The sequence below is a fragment of the Podarcis tiliguerta genome (genome assembly GCF_965153285.1).
Source record: "Podarcis tiliguerta genome assembly, chromosome: 13".
Lineage (NCBI taxonomy): Eukaryota > Metazoa > Chordata > Lepidosauria > Squamata > Lacertidae > Podarcis > Podarcis tiliguerta.
In genome coordinates, this window is record NC_139546.1 from 21,835,055 (window position 1) to 21,857,701 (window position 22,647).

Below are 22,647 nucleotides of genomic sequence, written 5' to 3' on the forward strand. Positions count from 1 at the left end.
CTTTAAAGCCGTATGATACCACTTTAAACAGTCATAGTTTCCCCCCAAAGAATCCTGGGAACTTTAAGGGTGCAGAGTTGTTAGAAGACCCCTATTCCCCTCAAAGAGCTGCAATTCCCAACAACACTCAGCATCCTTTACAAACGACACTTCCCAAGATGATTATTTTTTGGGGTGGGGGGACCATTAGCCTCTGCTGTGTTGCAAGGAATACTGGAGCACATGACTTCAGCCCATGAGGTGAATCCACTTGGGGGCAGAAGCAACTATGGCTTGGTCTGGACGTGAGCCTGCCGGTGGGGAGTGAGGCATAGAGACAATTGGCACAGATAATTTAAGTTTCTTTTCCTGTAGACAAGTAAACAATAATGCTTGGCGTCCTAACCATGACCCAGTGAGGTACATCAATACTACCTCCAAACTATAGATGGGGCTACTGTCTTAAAATATAAGTAATGGGTACCTTACTTACTGATCCAGGCAGAAGAAATTTGACAGACATGACAGGCTGCATTTGTCACATGGAGAGACACCCAAAGAACTAACAGCTTTACAGTTTATTTAAAGAAATTCTTAAGCCAAAACGAAAACTCAACAGGCAGCCTGTACACTGCTATCAATAAATATTTGCAAATGTCAAGAATTTTTGTTGTCTTGAAAAATAAAAAAGAGAGAACCTCAAAACACCACAAAGACCGTTGTGTCTTTTACATCTACATTTTTTTTTTTGTTTTAAGAGTGTAAACAGTTAGGAGAGCTGAGCCTAACTCCCTCCTCCACCTCCAAGAAACTCAGCTGGGTTTGCCGAGCCACGAGGAGCGCTTAAAAGGGGGGAGAGTGTCCCATTTGATTGTCTAGCATAATTAAAATTCACTTCACCAAATGACCATCAAGTCTTTCCAGGATTATAAAATACCACCAAGATTTGAGGGAGGGAAGGGGGAGAGGAAATCTCTTCAGAGGAGGAGGTGGAAGTATAAAAATACAACTTATGTCTTTTGCCTCCTGCTTTCCATAAAACTAATTACGGAGGGCTTTAAATATGATCATTTTGGGCACAATCCACTGTAGACCTGCCCCATTGAAATGTATGGTGTCTCTTGTTTTATTTCTAGGAAGGCATGCATGCGAAGATGCCCAGATGACTTGCCCCTTTTTTTGCAATTGCCTTCCACTTTGGGGATCTCACCAAATCAAAGTGTGTGCTCTGTGGCACACACAGCTAAACAGTGAGGCACAATGCTACAAAAATTAGCCAAGGGGCTTTCTGTACGGATAACCCCCTATGGCTCTGTACAAGACGTTGTTTCTCCCCCAGTTCACTTCTCCTCCAATCTCTCTGCGTAGGCATCTCCACATCTGGCACGAGGGCTACCTGAGAAACCTGTCCCTTTATACCAGAGATGAGGAAACCTGTGGCTCTTCAGGTGTTGCCGGACTCCAACTCCCAGCAGCCCCAGCCCCTGTGGCCAATGGTCAGGGAGCCTGGGACTTGTAGTCAAGCAATATCTGGATGTCCATATGTTTGCCATCCCTGCTGGTTCCATTTACTAATTTGGGGCACTGGCCTTCATTGAGGGCTCATGGCTGTTGTCTGGCATGTAGGAAGCGGGGGGGGGGGGGGGAGAAAAGGGCAGGTAAATTTTGTGCTGCATAAATCCCACCTATGGCCTGTTCTGTTGTTGCTTTTCATGGGGGGCGGCTGTTCACGGCACTAGCGCTTCCTGTATTGCCCAGGTCTGACGCTGTTTGAAGAGAGTCCATGTTGCAGGGCTATCCCCACCCCCACCCTGATGTTTCTTCGATCCCCAGGAATCTTTCCACATGTTCTTGGACCCTGAATTCCGATTCTTGAAATCCCAAGAGATGGAGGAAGGTGTTATAGCATTTCCAAGTCTGCCTAAAGGCAGTGCTGGGAGATGCCCGTCTGAGAATATGCTGGTTAGTTAGCGGGGTTTTTTTCCCAGCTGGAACTTGCCGGAACTCAAGTGGGCGCCATTGCCATTATTATAAGAGAATGAGGGAGGTGTTCATGGTGAGTTCCAGCAGCTCTTTTTCAAGAAAAAAAAGCACTGGTTATCAAAAATGGGTGGTTTGCATTATCACATGTTTTCAAACCATCGGCTAGGCTGGGATGAAGAACTCCAGAGCTGGCTTTAACTTCTGGCTTGTTTACATGTTCTAGGGCTGAACTGAGAATGGGAAGGCAGCCAGCGCCCTCTTGTCAAACCCAGGGAGCTTAAAACAGAGCATTTATCTCAGATGTGTGAAATGCACAGTTTACTTGAGAAATGGCGACCCACGAATGGCCCAAGAGCATTTGTAAGGGAGCATGGCTGTGACATCCCAGATTTCTGGCTGAAGTGAACGCTGGCCGCTGCCTCAGGGGTAGCAGTGCTCTTGCCCTAAACTACGTATCATCACCTATAATGATAATTGCACACGACTCCAGAGCGAGGATGTGGGAATGCCTTTTAAATGCACATTCACATACTCATTACATTGAATGCAATGTGGTGCGGACAGACATGATTAGAACTCAAATGTGCATTCTGGCCTGTGTTGAATTGCATCTGATTCATGCTCGAGGTTCCCAGTCCCTCTCTGAAGTGGGCCAAAAGATACTGATTTTGCAAACGAAGTCTCAGAACTGCAATGAGTTTCAAGGGCAGAATTTTTCTCAAGCAAATTTTCCTGATTTCTAGCTGCTCCCCACCCAGGAATCCTAAATAGGCATGCTGGGAAAACCAGAGTATGAACGTAATCATCTCAATCTGGATCTCGTTTCATGTGATGTCAATGTATGAATAGGTGTGCAGGAGCACGGGAGGGGATATGCCCTCAAAATATACACTGGAGCGTCTACCCCATTCTAATCAATGCACTGCAGCGGGACAATCTCATACAGACACACACCTGGTTTTCCCCCTGTGGTTCCCAATTCAGCAAGTGAGGAGTACAATGAAGCCTGCTTCTGTACGCAGATTTCCTTGGCTGGATCAGGGTTGACGTTAACCCGACAAGCACCATGTGGCTTTCAAAACCCATCCCACCCAAAGTTGGATTTTTATTTCCGAATTTCTCCCTGGGCTTTGAATCTCTTAAAAAATTTTGCTTCCGTTCTCCCCAGTGACACAGCCCCAGAACTAAACGTGGGTGGGAGCGGAGACAGGAAGCTGCCCTGGCAAGGCAGGCGGAGCTGCTGCACAAATGAGTGAAAGCTCTTCGGGTCTGAACACAAGCCCAAGATCTGAACTCGCCGCCACCATGCGGGCATCTGTCCGCAAAGGGGAGCGCATGTTTTAACACCAGCAGACTAGCACCTGGAAGTGGCTGAACAGGGGCGGAGGGCAGGGAGATACAACTACATACAGCTTCATTTATGCCATCGTCATTATTTCCGGCAGTGCCCATAAAGGTGCGAAACTTTCCCCCAACCCAAGAAGGGGGGCTGTCCATTTTCCTTTTACCCCTGATATGAACGGAGGAGGGCTGGATGGTGAGAAGGCCCCCACCCCCACCCCGTGTTTCCCTCACGGGTTTCTATCCCGCCTTCCCACTTCAGTTGCCATAGAAGCCATAATAGCCCCCATCCCCTCCTTCTTTGTCATAGAGCTCCCCGTTGCGGATGGGCGGGGAGCTCTCGGCGCTGGAGACGTAGGGGGACACACGGCGGCGCTTGCACTCGGCTTCGTACAGCCCGGAGTCCGAGGAATCGGCCGACTTCACAGAGCCGGGCTCGGCCCAGCCTTCGCTGTCCTTCCCTTTCTCGTCGGCAGAGGGCACCGCCTGCAAGTCCCTCATGGGCCGGAACCAGCTCAAGGCCCCCGGGGTGGGCTTGGGGTGGTGATACTGAGGTGGGGAGCTCCAGGTGGCAGGGGGCCCAAAGGGATGCTCCTGGTAATAGGGCAAGGAGGGGTGCGGCGCCGCCTGCAGGGCAAAGGGCTTCATCCCGTACGGCATGAATTTGTTCCCTCTGAAGTCGCCCTCGTAGGTGCCGTATTCCAGAGGGGCGGAAGGGGCCTGCTGGGAAGCGAAATACCAGTGGTGGGTCTCCTTGGGCGGCAGAGGCAGAGGGGCCCGCTCCCTGTTGTAGAAGCGGCTCTGAGGGAGCGTGTACTGATCGTGCAAGAAGGGCTGGAAGCGGCTGCTGGTGAGGAGCTGCTGGCAGCTGGCGGCACTGGGCGGGGATGGAGTTGTGCGGTCTCCTTCGGCCGTGGTGTACATCCTGGAGGACAGGAAATGGACAGGGTGAAACAGGAAGTTGATGTCTTAAATGGGACAGCACACCGCTTTCAAAAACCACTTCAAACCACAGCTTCTGCTTCTTGGCTTTGCTGTCTTTATTTGAAGGCCACGGTTTGTCATTACGGAATCGTGCCAAACTATAGTTAAAAGCTTCCTTTAGAGTTGTGGTTTGGTGCACTATCTGAACTGATCTACTGTATGAAATATCCCCCCCCCCCCCCAGGTGCTAGAAGGGGAAAAAAACCTAGCTCTTAACAGAAATGGTTGAAGTAGGTGGGTGTAGGAGAATGTGAGTATTTTTGCAGGATTCTGATGCAGAGTTTAAAAATTGAAATCGGGACGTTGCCACAATAGTCCCCCCCCCCCCGGACCGATGTGTACTCAAACAGGCAAGCCAAATTGACACTGGGCAAGTAGAAGAGACTTACGAATCAAAGTTGTCCCGGAACCCTTTAGCAAAAGGATTGTGGTCTATCTTCAGCTGGGTGATCTAAGCGAAAACAAAGAAGAAAGCTATTGTTCTGAAGTTCAGTACCAGAAAAATAGATGTACCTTGTTGCACCCCATATACTCCCAAATTCCTTCATAGCTGTTTATCTGCTTCCATTCCTCTACCTCCTTTATTCCTGCCACCAAATCCCATTATGATGTAGTGAATGATAGGATGAATGAAAGCACATTTCTTCACATTTTGTAGCTGCTGCACAGAAATCCACTGTGTTGGGTGTGGAATGTGAGTGACCAGAGCAAACAGTGATCTAGTAATGCATTTATAATCCTGTCTGTGCCTTCCATGTACCTGAACCCGTTTTGCTCACAAGCACAACTTTCTGCCATTGAAGATCTCTAAACAAGAGAGCGTCTGTAAACCAAGGAATCACTTTTGGATGTCATGCTAAATTAACCATGGTTTACAGTTGGCTTGTTTCCAACAAACCATGGTCAACATTAAGCACATCTTGCCAGGTCGGATTATTATTGCCATTTATAGTTATTCCCTATTAAATTTCTATCTCACCTTCCGTCTCAAAGAAGCGCAGGATGGCAAATGTCAAAATGTTAAAACATAAATAAAACATTTATTTATTTCGACTGCATCAGACTAACACGGCTACCTACCTGAACTTAAAATAAGCTGTTTTAGATAACACTACAAAGCTGTGGTTAAGTAAAAGAGAAAGGTAGATTTGGGTGGGGTTGGTGGGCAGCACACAAGCGTGAGGCTTGCTGTGGCTTGTTATCATCACACTAAACTATGGTTTGAACTCTCCCACTTCTTGTTTATGAAGTCACAAGCACCATAGCTTTTAGTATCTTTATAAAGCTATGTTAAACATTTGGTGTCAGTCAACATCATCACTGCCTACGGAGGTGGTAGAATCTGTCTTCTGTGAGCTTTTACGGGCTATCAGATTATGTGCAATAAACACACAAGTTGTTACTCTGTTGTTGAGGAGGACATCACCCCTCAATTAAGAAAAAATGTCTTTTTGCCAGGAACGTTTTGCCACAGGCAGAAAGTTATTTTCATCCTAGTTAGCAAGCCTACCGTGATGAGTTTATATGGCTACACAAATATCATAGGTATGTATTAACTAGTGCATTATAAAAACTTGTGGCAAGCAACACAGCTCCCCTTCCTCTACACTCTCACACTCTCGCTTATGCTCAGAAGCACTCGAGTTTCAAATATTTTCGGCATGTTCTGAGGTTACACCGATGCTGAAATATGAAAAACCCGCACTCACAGATTCCAGGTGAATGCATACCTCAGTTCCCAAACCCTGCACAGACCAATATGACCCTATTTCCCAGACCCGACCCGACCCCTTCTATCTCATCTGTTATCCAAACGGTGAGCAGTTGCGACCGAGATTGCAAACTCACGTCAGCATTCTGGTACGCTGTAACGGCAATGAACTGAGTCTCAGGGAAGGTGAAGGTCTGGCTACAGATGGAAGGGTGTACTTTGTCCACCTCGCCGTCCTTGGCCTCAGTGACATGTAGACGGGGCTGGTACTTGTGCAAGGACTGTAGCACGATCATCTGCCGGACAAACAGGATCCATGAATAATGTTATTTCAGTATATTCCATGACATTAACTCTCCTGGTTTTGCTTCTTTGTTTGGAGGAGAAAGCCGATTTAGGAAGCCACCATTACCTGTGTAACATTGTTGGATGCTCCTTTGTTATTGGTGAGCTTCAGCTTCCCGAAGGAGATCTCCTGCCGCATCCAGTGGGCTCCGGTGTTGGGAGAATCCGGGTGCATGTACGTGCGATTCCCTGCCGGAAAGAGGGCATTTCTAGTAAGCATCTCTCAGCCTTATTGCCTAGGTCCAGGTCAAAGCACAGACGGCCCTACCGTTGGTCTACACAACAAACATTTAAACTGCTTCGAAATCACTCCAGCTGGATTGTCCTACAAAGTGACAGGAGCTCGTCCTACACCTGAGTAGGACTCTGGCAGAGACACATGCCTTCTGGTCTTTCGTTCGGGAGCTTCAGAAGCTTTATTCTGCCCGAACATCACAGCGACCGATGCCAACAGACACACTTAGGGATTCGCAGAGTCTTCGCACCTTGCGTGACAGAACCCTAGCAACTCAGCATTTTGGCTAATCTACTTTATTTACATATAAACACACACGGTGCACTGCAACATGGCTCCCTCTCTCTCTCTAGCATCAGACATCAAAGAGAAAGAACAAAGGACAAGAGTCCCACTTCAAGGAACACAGTAACACAAGCATCCTGTCTCCGTCACTTCCCACTCTGTGGAGTCAAAACATATACTGTCATGTGAAAGTCAACAATCCCATGACTGCAAGCATGGAGCAGGAATTCTAACACAAAGAACCCTAAGGAATTGCTGGACTGTGGGGCTGCTGAGAGCTCTTTCTTAGCTCCAACAATCATGCCAAGGGTTTCTTGTTGGAAGTCGTGATAAATAAGCAGTGTTGAAAATTGTTTCAGAGCTTGTAGCATAGCACAGAGAAGCCAGGCCTGGTGTTAAGCACACTGGGGTGCACACACCTGGCTGAACTGACACCTTGCCCACCTGGCGTAATAGGATGGGTGCCAGCTGGCGGCTCAGCTCCTGTCCAATTATGGTACTGCAGGTGGGTAAGTCTATGATTGTGAAAGAGAGGCTGGCAGCTGAAGCAGTGCAGGCAGATGGGAGTGGGCACGTAGCAGCAGCAGCAGCAACTGGGGACAGTCATTGCTGCGGGTTTCATCTATGCCCCCCTCCCAGCCCTGCATTATGGAGCCAGGCCCAATAGGAAGCAAATTGATGACCTTGTCCAAGATAAGATCACAACCGGGACTATCATTTCAGATTCCCGTTGCAGGTGGAAGAGGCAAGAATCACAGCGAACTTTAAATGCCTGCTGTTGGACAGATGGAAGATTAAACATAAGTCATTGCGTAGAATTTAGAGGGGGGGGTCAGTAGGTGAATCTCTCAAATATAGAGCAAAATGTATGCATTGATCCCAGCAAACCAAGATGGTGTAAGGAGTGTACAGCGTAAAAAGTGAAAGAAAAATATTTTTTTTGTGTACTTTGAAAGGGTTTAATGATTCACGTGGCCATAGCTGTTAACTTTTCCCTTTTTTAAAGGGAAATTCCCTTATTCCGAATAGAATTCCTCGCAAGAAAAGGGAAAAGTTGACAGCTATGACGTGGACTGATCAGTAAAATAAATTTACTGAAAGTGAATTATAATATTTCATTTGGTTATTTGTTCACTCTGTGTGTTTGTGTGTTTCTTCTTAAACTTACATCCTACCCCTTATGTACAGAGAACTTCAAGGACTGTTAACATTATAAACCATTCAAACAATAAATGCTCAAGAAACTGAATTAAAAGTGGCAGAGTTAATACATCGCAGCAGGTTAAAACCATGTTCAGCTAATATTTAAAAAGCTCTGGGAAAACAAAAGAAGGCCTTTGCTTGGCACGCAAAGGACATGGGTATATAACATAAGACAAGTTTCCCTGGAGAGAGCATGTAGTTACATTCTTGAGCTTTCAAAAGAAAGGTGCCAGAATTCAAGTCATGTCCTCTGCCATGGATGCTCAGCTCTTAATACTAAATGCATGGGGTGCAGACTAGTCGTTTAGGTAGTAGCAAAGGAAATGCACAACGTTATCAAAACGGTTCTGTGCAGAGCACTGTGCTTTAACAATGAAGTGATTCAGTTTCTTCTCTGGACCACCAGATGGGGCTGTAGCTCCTGAGAAAGGGGAGGTGGGGGCGCTGCAGAGCAAACAGGGCAAAGGCAGCAGCTGCTGGACTAAAAAAAAAAGATGTACTGTGATTTCATTTCCAAAAGTATTTGGTTAGATTTAAATAAACTTTTTTTTTTTAAAAAAAAATTAAAACTGTTGTGATGTCTTTGTTCAAAAGTTCTCTGCAAATGCTCTATACTGCCCTGGGTATGTAAGACTTGAGGACTATAAAAGTTCAAGTAAATAAATTATTGGTTAAATAAAAGGGAATCCACATTAGGGGGAAATAAAAGTTTCCCCACCCACCCACCGCTCAGCAAATTCATGCATAGGAGAAAAGGGGGGGGTGGACTTCAGAACTTTCCCTTGCCAAATTCATTTAGGGTCTAATTGAGAACGGCCACCAAGAACGAAAGGCTGAATTTGGGCTCCCGCCGAAAAAGGTCTTAAATAACCCAGCTAGATTAGAACAATTTCCCATATTCAAAATTCTTCAAATTTTCTCATGGTTAGAACTTTCATATACGACTTTTTGGAGGAGAGTCATTACATTGAATTTGGCACAAGATTCACACGTGAAGTAAATGCAAGAAATCCCACAATAATTTGCAGAGTGCTTTCTCCTCACTTTGCACAAGTCCTGCAAAACCCAGATGTTGCTTTTCTTTCTGGCTCATTTCCATGCAGCCTAGCAGGATAAGGCCCCAAGTAATTTAACAGTTGTTGTTGGGGGCAACATTTAGCTGGTATTTGTGTCATCACAGAATTGTAGAGTTGAAAGAGACCATGACGGGTAATCTATTCCATCCTCCTGCAATGCAGGAATCTTTTGCCCAACATGAGGCTTGAACCCATAACTCTGAGATGAAGAGTGTCATGCTCTGCCAACTGAGCTGCCGAGGTGGATTATTCTTGTATTTCTCCCAGTATGCCCCACGGAGAGCCTCAAGGTCCATAAATAGTGGTCCCGGGCCCTAAGGAAGTTAGATTGGCTTCAACCAGAGCCAGGGCCTTTTCAACACTGGCTCCGGCCTGGTGGAACGCTCTGCCTCATGAGACCAGGGCCCTGCAGGATCTGATTTCTTTCCGCAGGGCCTGTAAGACAGAGTTGTTCCGCCTGGCCTTTGGCTTGGAGCCAATTTGAATCCCCCTCCCTCTTTCTTTTTTTCTTTTTCCTTTCTCCTCCTGTGATGAGGCTGCATTTTAATATTTTATTGTTTCAATATTTTAATGTTGTATTTTAATCTTGCTTTTAAGTTGCATTCATTCAACTTGTTTTTATTATTGCTTGTTAGCTGCCCTGAGCCCGGCCTTGGCTGGGGAGGGCGGGGTATAAATAAAAAAATATTATTATTATTATTATTTAGGCTAAATTGTTAGTGAAATGTTTAGCCTTAGTGTGTATTTGTTAATATGAGCTCTTCAATTGCCAATCTAATTTTTTAATGACTATTTAAATGCTGTTATGTTTTGCAACGGTTGGTTTTCTTGAAATGGCGCTATATTTTAGAATCAGTGTGACATAATGGTTAGAGCACTGTACCAGCACCTGGGAGAGAAGGGTTCGAATTCCCACTCAGCCATGAAGCCCCTCGGGCCAGTCACTGCCTCTCAGCCTCACCTACCTCACAGGGTTGTTGTAAGGCTGAAATGGGGGGGGGGGGGGAGGGAACCATATACACCACCTTGGAATATAAAGGTGGTATATAAATGTAAAAAGTGAATAAAAATGTTTTTTTATTATGCAAACTTTCCTGATGTGAGCTACTTTCTGGTTTACCATGGGAAAACATATATAAAGAAACTAGCCATGATGAAGGAATGAAGGGGGAACAAAGGAAATGTGTTCTGTAGCAATGTTTTTCCTCAGATGATGTTGGACTACAATTCCCATCGCCTCTCTCCCCTGACTGACCTGGCTGGGGATGATGGGAACTGTAGTCCAACAAAACATAGGAAGACCTAAGTTGAAAGAACACTTGTCAATAGGAAGTGGTCACAAAACTGTAGCAAGATTTCAAGCACTGGGGAATTCAAAAGTTTGCTGCTGTTCTGTGACATTTTGGTTAGTCCTAATAAAGTCATGGCCCAACTGTGGATGTTCTAGATTCCCTACCCATGGGCTAATATGTCTAACTCTGCACTGGAAGATAATTCCTCCCTCATACCTGGCATATTGCCTTCTGCTTTGCCACACTGCACCCATTTCCCGCCTTGGTATCGCCAATGGTGTTGATCCACTAGCACAATGTCCACAAAGATGCTGTAATGGGCGACAGGGTCCAGTCCAGAGATGTTGAAGCTCAGAAATGGGAACATCCTCCTAAACAGCGTTGGGGAGGGAAGGGGAGAGAGAAAACACAACCATTTGTAAAACAGGAATAAAATAGCCCCACGTTGCTGGGTTGGTTGTTTTGCGGTTAAGGCACAAGAAGTTTTCAAAATGAATGTACTAACATCAGTTGTTAAGAGCCGCTGCCCTGAATTCAAACTGCAGTCCCTACAAAATTATTCAAACTGGAATAACCACATAAAGCCTCAGAGCAAAAGAAGTCTGTGAAACCCCAGCCTTCTGCCTCCAGACTGTGACCAGTCAGGAGCTCAAAGAGCACGATGGAGATAATAAACCAAAGATTGTAATCTTCAGCACCTCAGTCATATTGTACTTCTGAACATCAAACTTTCAATATGGTGGAGATAAACAAGAGATCAAACTTTCATCTTTGGCTAGCTGGGTGAATGGGCGCTGTTAGAACTCTCTCTCTTGAATTTGTCTGAAAACCCTGTCTTAAAAAGCTTACCATCACGTCTAACTCAGATAATTCGGAACAAGACGACTGGGCTTGCCCACGCCTCCATGAATCTCATGCCTAAAATCATAGAGTTGGCAGGGACCCCAACGGTCCTCTAGTCCAACCCCCTGCAGTTTTCTGCTTCACCCACACTTCTAGGCAGTTTTCCCTGTGCCCCACTCGTTTCCCAGGGAAAAGCTGCTCTTTACTGCTAAATCGGAGCAAACATCAATCCAGAGAAAACCTGAATTGTTGTTTGCTGCGATTGAGCACTAAAGAGCAGGTTTTGTTGGGGAGGGCACATAGAAGCAGCGGGACAAGAGGAATTGTGGGAAAGCCCTTACACCACTTAGACTGCAATCCCATACATACCTTAACAAGAACCCATCCACATTCATCTCAGTGAGACTTACTCCTGAGTAGATATGCATGGGATCGCACTGTTATAACCTCTCCCATCGGTTATCTAGGCTTGATAGTCTATGCAGGAGGAGGCAGAGGGCCTTACCTTCCAAACACAGAAAGGAAGAACTCCTTGGGAGGAAGAACGGTGGATGTGGAGGAGGTAACTAAGGTTTACATTGACTTTAGGTTCAAAGCACAGTTTTCCCCAAAGAATCCAGGAAACTTCAGTTTGCTAAGAGTGCTGGGAACTGTTGCTCTGTAAACTACCATTCTCTAGGGAAGCCAGGACTGTTAAAGTGTACAAATGTGATTTAAATGTGTGGTGCGGACGTAACCTACATTGCCTTGTTTGGATTCCATTGTTCCACCAGATAACATGAGGGTGCGTATGGGACATCAAGATTATTTCTTTCCTCACAACAGCCCTGTGAGCAAGTGATCTCTGTGTGATAATTCAAGCAAATGGCAATACAATTTTTTTATCGTCTGCTTCCTTGGGATCGTCTGGAGGAGGCCATAAAACTCCCCAGGAGTCTTTGTGGCTCAAAACTTAAGCAGGGAAGCGGAGCCTAAATGCTTATCCCACAGAGAACTGTTGTAGTAATAAGGGGGGGGGGGGCAGCCTGGGCTCCAATGCTGTATGGGAGAAGCCTTTTGACTCCTTATCTCTTCCCACAGGAGATAATCTTGTCTGTATTCCAGCTGGCTTCATCAATTACTGCACCCAGCCCTAATAGTTCAGTGCTATGATCTACTTTCCAGCGGTCAATATATTTCCAGGACATTCCCCGCACACACACACACACACTCCCAGCAGAACAGCTCCATCCAAATGACACTCGCTCCATCTTTTCGTTCTTCAAGCTAAGCGGCTTGAAGTGACGGCGACAGATGCAAAAACAGCTCTGTTTCCTTCTTACCCCCCCTGACCTTTACCAAATTCTCTACCTCGCCACTTCCCTCTTGCCCCCCGGCCCCCACCCAATCCCTCTACCTCACTCCCCTCCCCTCCACGAGCTTCCGGTTCAGAAATAGACGCAGCTTCTATTTTCAGAGAAAGCGAGAAGGGGACAGAAACAGAGAAAGACTTGGGACGGATGGCCAGAAAACGGTGGGGGGGGGGGGCGCGGAGAGAGAAACACCCAAGAACTCATGGATGGCTGTGAGAAACTTATTCATACAGCATGTCTAAAACCTTTCGATATCTGAGGTGGAAAATTCGAAGGATAATAGGGTGGCCGTATTTCAAAAAATGAAAACCGGGACACTCCAAAAGTTGCTGAGCTGCTTTTTTTTTTTTTTTTAAAGGGAAACCACCAAAAGTTCCGCCTTTGAAATCCAGGTAATGTTTGGGAAAATCCGGATATATGGCAGCTCTAAATGACATTCCACCCCACTCCCTGCCATGTAACACACACAGATGTGCACGCAGTCCAAGCCGCAAGGAGTGTGAAGGCAGCCCTATATAGCTTTCAATCTTTGATGTCTCATTGTGTTTTTCTATTCTGTTGGAAGTCGCCCAGAGTGGCTGGGGCAACCCAGTCAGATGGCCAGGGTAATAAATAATAGAATTATTATTATTATTATTATTAATAATAATAATAATAATAATAATAAAAGCTAAGAAGGAGGAAGAGCCCCAAACACAGCAATAGAACGCACCTGGGCTTCTCCCAACTGGGAACTGTAGTTTGCTGAGGGTGCTGGGAATTGTAGCTCTGCGAGGGAGTAAACTACAAGTTCCCATGATTCTTTCAAGGGGGAAGCAACGTGCAAGTGTGCTTTACATTTATGGCGTGTACCTAACCCCCTTCTAAACAGTCTGCCACTCCCTAGAGGTTTATTGGGCTGATAGTTCTAGACTCATGGGAGTCAATGGACATGACTAACGTAGGACTATTGGTTTCAGTGGGTATAGCCTTGAGTAGAACTTACTTGTATACAACCCAACTTTTCATTCCTAACACACTGATTGCAGACATTATGTAACAGGCCCACTGAACTGGAGCTTCATTGCAATGGTTTGTGCCAGTGAATTGGGTCAGGCTTATGCAAATCCCACCCTTTCGGGTGACTAAGATCTGCCCATGGGGGAAGGCGCCTCACTCTTTTCCAGCTTTATTTTAAAAAATACCACGGCAGTGTACCATAAAATCATTAACGCATCATGAAGTTATAAAAGCGTAGAATACGGAACCAAGTCACCAACACCGTATCAAATTAATTATTTTTAAATGGGCAGTGAAACAAAAAACATCTATGGGGGGGGGGGGGAGGAGAAAGGGAAGTGAAACTTGGCCTCAGCCTTCCCAAACTGTGGTGCTTTTCTGTTTAAATGACACTTGCCCTTTATAAATTTTCACCTACACCCAATACATTAGCATATGCAAATATGATGCAAATCTCGACCTCTATTTAGTTATTTAATAAAATACATGTGCCGCTTGATTGCGAGAAAACCTCTAAGCTGTTTGCAAAAATATAAAACGCTGAAATTGTCAGTTGAAAAACTGGTATTTACAAATATTCAAAAGAATATTGACATCAACAGCAGCTAAAAGGAAATAAAACAAATGTAACTTCTACATGTCTGGCTGGGCTTCCTGTAACAAAAAAATGTTTTTAGCAGAATTTGCCGGATATCAGTATGTGCTTTGCCTCTTATTTGGGGGTTCAAATATGTCATCCCCGTCCCCCCCTGCAATCTACCACTATCCATAAGTGACATTGGGATGGAAGGGAAGGAGAACACACAATGTATTTTGCTGCTGATAAATTGGGGTGGGGGTGGGGGAGAGGAACTGGAGTGATGAAATATAAATGATGAGGAGGATTTTCCCTCCTGCTACAGCAAGAGCTTTTTTTAAAAAAAAAAAAAAACTTAGATATATACAGTATACTAAAAATATGAAGCTTCATATATGACTAAAACATAAATTATTAGGAAAGTTTAGTCATAGATTTGCAGTCATCGTGCTTAGGCACAAGAGGTTGGTTTGGAATGTCCATGAATCATCTCTTAATGCCAAACCAAAACACCTTCCATTCGCCTCTGTAAGCCCCCAAACCAGTCAGAAAATGGCAGACCATTTCTGGTATGCGTACATTTAATGTGGATCACTGAGTATGAGCTAAGGAAAAAATTAACAGCCAGGTTAATAGCCCCTCTAGCCACCCCCAATTCACCCACACACAGATAGAAATAGATTTTGCCATTTTAATAAGGCGGTGGGTGGCATTTTCCACTCTACCTTGCAGTCAACACCACTGTGTAGGACCATCCTAGGTGGGCTCCATGAACAGAGGTGGGGGCAGTCTTGACTTGCCCCACATTCAGGACAGCACCCACAATCTTCCCCAAAATTAAATGAGTAGCAGTTTCGCCACAGTACAAATTTCCCGATCCTGCTCAATGCTCTAGCATTGAATGATCTCATGAGAAATTCCCTGGAAGAGGTGCTACAATGTGGTATTATCTAGCACCAATATAAGTCACACTTGAGTGTAAGTGGACAGAATAGCTTGCCCAGGTTCCTATGCAAACAAGTAGCGGCTCAGTTAGCCCATTTTAGGAGTAGAAGTGAGAGCTGGACCATAAAGAAGGCTGATCGCCAAAGAATTGATGCTTTTGAATTATGGTGCTGGAGGAGACTCTTGAGAGTCCCATGGACTGCAAGAAGATCAAACCTCTCCATTCTTAAGGAAATCAGCCCTGAGTGCTCACTGGAAGGACAGATCCTGAATACTTTGGCCACTTCATGAGAAGAGAAGGCTCCCAACTCTGATGTTGGGAAAGATTGAGGGCACAAGGAGAAGGGGATGACAGAGGACGAGATGGTTGGGCAGCGTTGTTGAAGCTACCAGCATGAGTTTGACCAAACTGCGGGAGGCAGTGGAAGACAGGAGGGCTTGGCGTACTCTGGTCCATGGGGTCATGAAGAGTCAGACACAACTAAACGACTAGATTTGGGGGTGGGGGAAGGAGATGTAGGGCTTAGGTATGACGGAGATCTGTGAAAATCAGGTGCCCCAGCATAGGTGAGTGGACATTTTCCCCACTATGACAAATCCACCACAAACCACAGGATCTTATGGCACCTTAAGGACAACCCCAATTTCTCTGAACATGTGGGGAAATAGTATCTTTGTTATAGCAATGAGCATCTCACCACACACAGGAAGGTAATTAAAGGCTCAATAGAGACACCTTCCAAGAAACGTGGGCCCCTTTCTTTAGCTATGTTAATGACCAAAATCAAGACTTTCTTATATCAGCGGCCCAATATTCTCAGTGGAGGGGTCACGTTAAGTAATATGTTTGAATTTTAACTGTGTAAGTGCATGTCTAGAGACAATGGAAAAAACAAACACTGCTGGCTAAGGGTATAAAGGTCATTTTGTTTGTGTTTGCTTAAAAACCCATACAATTTTTTGACATTTGCTTGCCAATGTCAGACTGTTGTTGCCATTTTGTGAGTGGGATTCATTCACATACCGGCAGGTTCAGGTTCTGCAATGACAGTCAATTTGGTGCTCTTGCACAACAAACCAGTATCGAAACCCAGACTTTTTGCAATAAGGAAAGTGGGGGGAATGTGCAGCAGAAACCATGGGGCATTTGCTTGACCCAACATCACACAACCTCCCTGCAAACCAATCAGAATGAACACTCAATAAACTGGTCGTTTGGAAGCGCCCCAATATCCTGCAAGACTCTTCGTTGTTCAAAATATACTTTCACCTGACGGTTTAAACTTTGTTTGCTGCCTCAAGAAAATGCACTCACAAACTACACAGAATTTATTACATTTTATTTAACACTCACACCCACGAGAAATAGAATCACTTGAAAGGAAAAAAATCGGCATTCCTCCAAGGCTCCCTATTGTACAGATTCAATGGGTGCCTAATTTATAAAATCAAGTGTTTCTGCTCTGCCCAGGACACCCTTCTCCCTAATCCCAGATATGCAGATAGGCTTGATTCAACAAGGGCTCTGGGACAACCCGGAAACCTGTTTTCAGAGTCAGGGCTTAGGCCTGGTGTGCAGGTAGCCATAACAAAGAAGTGTCCCTGAGCATGTGAGGAGTGCATGACTCAATGGTTTACAGTGGTACCTCAGGTTACATACGCTTCAGGTTATATGCGCTTCAGGTTACAGACTCCGCTAACCCAGAAATAGTACCTCGGGTTAAGAACTTTGCTTCAGGATGAGAACAGAAATCGTGCTTTGGCAGCGCAGTGGCAGCAGGAGGCCCCATTGGCTAAAGTGGTGCTTCAGCTTAAGAACAGTTTCAGGTTAAGAACGGACCTCTGGAACGAATTAAATACATAACCAGAGGTACCACTGTACTTGGTAAATTACCATCAAATGGCTATTTTAAACCAAAACCAAACCACCAGGGCTGTAAACATCACACTTAAACAAATTTAAGTTTTAATTCTCCCTCGCCCTGATTTTCTTGGAGGGGAGGGGGCGCTCTGATGATGGCAGACACGTCCCAAGGCATGTTATGAATGCACAGACACTTGCTTTAAGTCAGGGGTGTCCAAACTTTTTTTCAAAGAGGGCCAGATTTGATGACATGAACATGCATGACCTTCTTTTAGGATTTTACACCAGGAAATAAACTGCCGCAGGGGCAGGATTAAACTGACCAGCGGGCCGGATTAGGCCCCTGGGCCGGACTTTAAACAGGCAGGTCTGGATTCACTCAGTGCCCCTGGGCTGGAGGCCACCTTTGAACCCCCATGGCATTTTATTCCATAGGAGAAAGAAGGCATATGTCATAAATGGAATAAGTAAAACTGTTAGGAAACTGTTGGCTGTCTGTAGGAAGCAAGCCTCACAGAGGAGCAGCGCTTCTTCTTGAATGAACTCTGATAAAAAAAGAGAAATCAACAGTCCATTCAGAAGTAAGTCCCTTGAGTTCATTGGGATTAACCTCCCCAACATAGGTAAGCGATGGTGATCATTATCAGTGTTTTTAGGGGGTACTCAAGGGTACACAGTACCACCACTTCTTTTTAAAAATAAATTTTATTTTCACATTTTACAGAACGTAAAAAATATTATTTCATACATTTAATGTGGATATTGACTTCCCTCCCCCTCCCTTTCTTTGGTTACATAAATTGCCTCTTCTTTTTTTCTGCATCTCCACCACCTAATTATAATTAATCACTTATATTCAAAATTTCAACATCGCAATATGCGTATGTTTATGTTAATCCTGCCAATGTTTTAAATTGTTTACAATAATTCTTTAAGTATAAATGATCCCTGCTTTTTATTAAAAATTCTCTCTTCTTGATTTCTTAATCTTGTTGTTGTTAAAAAGTATGGCACTTATTGCAACAACTTCATTGTGAGTACTGGCACCTATTTTTCTAGGGGGAAAGCACTGATTATGATGGTGCTTATTTTTGTACACCGCCCATCTGACTGGGTTACCCCATCTGGGCTACTTCCAACAGAATATATAAAACCTAATAAAACATTAAAGATTAAAAACTTCCCTTTGCAGCGCTGCCTTCAGATATCTTCTAAAAGTATCATCAAATTGACATCAGTTGGGACCTGCTATTATTAATTATTATTATTATTATTATTATTATTATTCTCAATGGAAAAAACAGTGCTATTTGAAGCTTGCCTGTTATTCTCTCCAAAAGAACACACCCAGAACAAACTTAGTTCGTCTCTAAGGTGCTACTGGACATTTTTTTTTTATTTACAGTACTTCATCTCCAAAATAAGTCCATTTTAAAACACACACCACCCCCAAAACTGATCATAAGCATTCCCACTGCAATTCTGAGTCTACATAGTTTCCAATCACCATATAACACGATGGGGAGATTTTATCAGTTTTTTTGCATTCGGAATCGAACACAGAATCCACGTCAGCTACTCCTGAAGGTTACACGTTTGAAATGGAAAAGAGATAAAACTTCTAAAGAGCAAACTAATTTCATGGAATCAGAAGCTTCCTTCTTCCCAGCTGATGCACAACCAACCCTCGTTTCCCTCTTCCCTTGCAGACACAAACACACACCTGACCCCCCCCCCCCCAATCTGGGAGCATCTCTATGCAAAAAGAAGTAATCCATTCTTCAATGGCCTCCCCAGGGAAGGCTAGGTCAATATTTTAATACTATTAAACAGTACATTTAAATCCCAAGAGGAAGCAGCTCATCCCGGAGGCAGGATGAAACGAACAGCAGAAACGAACAGCAACTGAGATCAAGAAAAACGCAGGGAGCTTGCTTTGCCATTAGGAAATAAAGCCTAAAGAAAAGTTTGCTTTTCTTCCTCTTCCCTTCCAACCAGTGTTCCTTTTGTGACATGTCTCTTATACTGCAAGCCCTGAGGGCAGGGACTGTCTTGATATCAGCTATCATGAGCCCTTCTGAGAGCCTTTTATCCAGCCAAAGAGCAGGGTAAACAACAAATACTTTAAATAAATAAATCCAGAGATTTTGGTTCGAGGTCAGGTTTGAGTTCCAGCACCTTTAAAACAAAAACAAAACAAAAACCCACAGGTTTTTTTCTCTTGTCCCCACCTACTCCAGTGATAGGATTACCCCCATCGTGTAGGAGTTCTGAAGTTCTGTAATTAGAGATGATGAGGTCCAACCCAGCTAGGTGGGTTTCAATTAGAAATATTTAAGTGATTTGTTTTAGTAAAAAGATTTTAAGGATCACAAATAAAGGTAAAGAATCCCAGGGCGATTAAGTTCAGCCAAATGCGGCTATGGGGTTGTGGCACTCATCTTGCTTTCAGGCCGAGGGAGCCAGCGTTTGTCCACAGACAGCTTTCCAGGTCACGTGGCCAGCATGACTAAACCGCTTTTGGCACAACGGAACACCGTGACGGAAACCAGAGCGCACGGAAACGCCATTTGCCTTCCTGCCGCAGCGGTACTTATTTATCTACTTGCACTGGTGTGCTTTCGAACTGCTAGGTTGGCAGCAGCTGGGACAGAGAGCAATGGGAGCTCACCCCATTGCATGGATTCGAACTGCTGACCTTCTGATCGGCAAGTCCAAGAGGCTCAGTGGTTTAGACCACAGCACCACCCGCATCCCCAGATCACAAACTCCTTGTCAACAGCTAGGCTAGAAGGTGAGGACCAGAGCAAGACATACCCTGTTTTCTGCCAGTCTTGGAAGTCACATCCTGGATGCCCTTTTATCTAATTCCAGAGGTGTGTGGGTTGCCTGTGGTCCTGCAGCAGAGAGGAAAAAGGATTCTGCACTTGCTCAGAGGCATCTCGTATTTTTTCTGATGGAGCAAAGCCCTGACATCTAAAGCAAGTTCCAGGGTAGAACCGTAGTCTAAATTATATCTTTGTGGCAGGGACCATTTTGCCCTTGCAGATTAAAAAGGGACAAGGAGCATTGAGGACCACTCATGGGTGTACAGTGGTACCTCTGGTTAAGTACTCTGGTTAAGAAAGCCAGTGTGGTGTAGTGGTTAAGAGCAGTAGTCTCGTAATCTGGGGAACCGGGTTCGAGTCTCCGCTCCTCCACATGCAGCTGCTGGGTGACCTTAGGCTAGTCACACTTCTCTGAAGTCTCTCAGCCCCACTCACCTCACAGAGTGTTTGTTGTGGGGGAAGAAGGGAAAGGAGAATGTTAGCCACTTTGAGACTCCTTAAAGGGAGTGAAAGGCGGGATATCAAATCCAAACTCTTCTTCTTCTACTTAATTCGTTCCGGAGGTCCGTACTTAACCTGAAACTGTTCTTAACCTGAAGCACCACTTTAGCTAATGGGGCCTTCCTGCTGCAGCCACGCCGCCGGAGCATGATTTCTGTTCTCATCCTGAAGCAAAGTTCTTAACCTGAAGCACTATTTCTGGGTCAGCGGAGTCTGTAAGCTGAAGCGTATGTAACCTGAAGCATATGTAACCCGAGGTACCACTGTATATCTAAACAGGGGATTGCTTCTGTTCAGAATATTGCATGCCCTTGAATTTATGGAAGAAGCCTGTGTTGGCCCTCAAAATCTGGTGCGCTGTGCCATCAAATGGGCACCAGCAGGAATTCCAGTAATGAAGGGGGCAAAGAGAAAAGAGAGAGTACATAATCGTCATCCTGGTTTTATCCTTAAGAGACTGACAACTGGAAGGTGTGGGGGTGGAGAGGGAATTAATACATGGCCAAGAATCACGTATTCTCTAACTGCCGAGTCATATTTTCCATGGACCTTGCACGGGTCAGAGGACAACTGCTCAGCCAGTCTCCCAAAAGCAGGAAAATTTTCTGTAAGGCTGCATTTTTCACAAGTGGAGTCATTATCCATGCATCCCCCTCTTCCTATGGTCTCCGAAGGGTAAGGATGCTCAGTCAAAGCCTTTTGGCTTTAGCCCAGAACTCTCAGCCTCTCCCTCCCAATGTACAGAAAAGTGGCTAGGGCAGAATTAACATGTTGAGACAGTGACAGTCATAGATGGACAACCAGCTGCAATAATAATAACGGTCTAGTTTACCAGGCGGTGGTGCGGTGAAAACTGCACAAATAAAGGCATGTTTATTACCACTGCTGCTAGTAATAAGTACTAAAGTTATTAATAATACTGTTTTGGCCATGTCAGATTTTACAAGACAAAAGGCCTTCAGGACACATCAAGGGTTATATAGAAAATAAATGGATTGTGCATTTACAGGTTGCAAAACGCCGTGTTTTCAAAGAGGAGAATGTAAAGCAAACGGCTGCTGTGGTTTGTAACTTTGGTATCACCTCTTTGACAAGGTTTTTGTTTCACAATATGACAGGTCAAAACTATATATATGAAACTTACACCTGACCTAACCCTAGTTCTTCTCTTTTGTTTCCAAGAGTTTTAATTACTTGGTGATGAGTGATTTGTTGATGAGACTTAGTGATAGGAGCTGGGCTATTCATGTGATTACTCAGTGAGCAGAAAAAGCACTCTCTGCATGGTCAGGGGCACACTCCTATTCTTTCATATTGAGACTGATTAAGTTCTGTTTTGGGGGGGGGTCAATATCTCTGACATTTTGAGACCCTAATTCCCCCATCCCAGGTCATACCAAACAGAATGGCAGAGGGGAAAATATCGGGATGGGGTGCTTGTCCTTTCCAAAATGGCAAATCATATCTATAAACGTTCTCTGTTCCCCCTACTAAAAATAATGTTGCCTCTGAAAAACGTACTAAAGAATTAAGAGTGAAGAGAAATATTAATTAGGAATATGACTTCGAAGCCTGCTGGTTCGGATTCATCACCTAAGAGGAAGGATCTTACAGCCAGGAACTCACAGCTCATTATGAATAGACCTCCTGGGCTTTAAGTTACACATTTAAAGTGGAACTGGTGTTAAAGAGACAAAACTCCTTTGGTCTTCTGGGAGACATCCAACTAGAATGAAGATTCATTTGCCAATCATTCCATAGTTATGAAGCAAAACTGACAATAACTGCAAGAATGCACCTCACGTTTATAGTTGGGTCTCCCCCAAATGTAAACATTATAGAATAACAATAATAAAATGAAAAATAATGTTATCTCCCACACCACCTCTAGTGACCTGACAGAAGAATAGTACAGCTGTGTCGCATAGTGCTGGTCTGACTGGGGAAGATGACCTGCCCTCAGAGTGTTTTCCCTGTATAGTCATAACTTGGTTCTCGAATGTAACCCATTCCGGAAGTCTGTTTGACTCCCAAAAAGGTTCGAGAACCAAGGCGAAGCTCCTGCAGCCAATCAGAAGCCACGCCAGACGTCCGGCTTCCGAAAAACGTTCAGAAACTGGAACAATCACTTCTAGTTTTCAATCGTTCAGGAGACGAAACGTTTGAGTTTAAAGGCGTTCGGCTTCCAAGGTTCCACTGTAATACATCAGTAATTGTTTAGAGACTGTTTCAAAACTGTAAGGTCGCTTCCAGATGACCTATTTATTGAGCATTCATCCTGATTTGTTTGCAGGGAGGTTAGAT

The 22,647-nt window shown here is 44.7% G+C and overlaps 1 protein-coding gene across 1 annotated transcript in view; it reads right to left on the reverse strand.

Moving 5' to 3' along the window:
* Positions 1 to 542: 542 nt before the first annotated feature.
* The window catches only part of TBX21 (T-box transcription factor 21), a 53,820-nt gene continuing 31,715 nt past the window's right edge, over positions 543 to 22,647 (reverse strand). The window contains exons 2-6 of the mRNA XM_083408656.1: positions 10,651 to 10,805; positions 6,411 to 6,532; positions 6,136 to 6,294; positions 4,677 to 4,738; positions 543 to 4,228 (exon numbers count right to left, since the gene is read on the reverse strand). Of these exons, the coding sequence (XP_083264782.1) occupies positions 3,562 to 4,228; positions 4,677 to 4,738; positions 6,136 to 6,294; positions 6,411 to 6,532; positions 10,651 to 10,805 (1,165 nt within the window). The 3' untranslated portion in view covers positions 543 to 3,561. The remainder of the gene's footprint in view (positions 4,229 to 4,676; positions 4,739 to 6,135; positions 6,295 to 6,410; positions 6,533 to 10,650; positions 10,806 to 22,647) is intronic.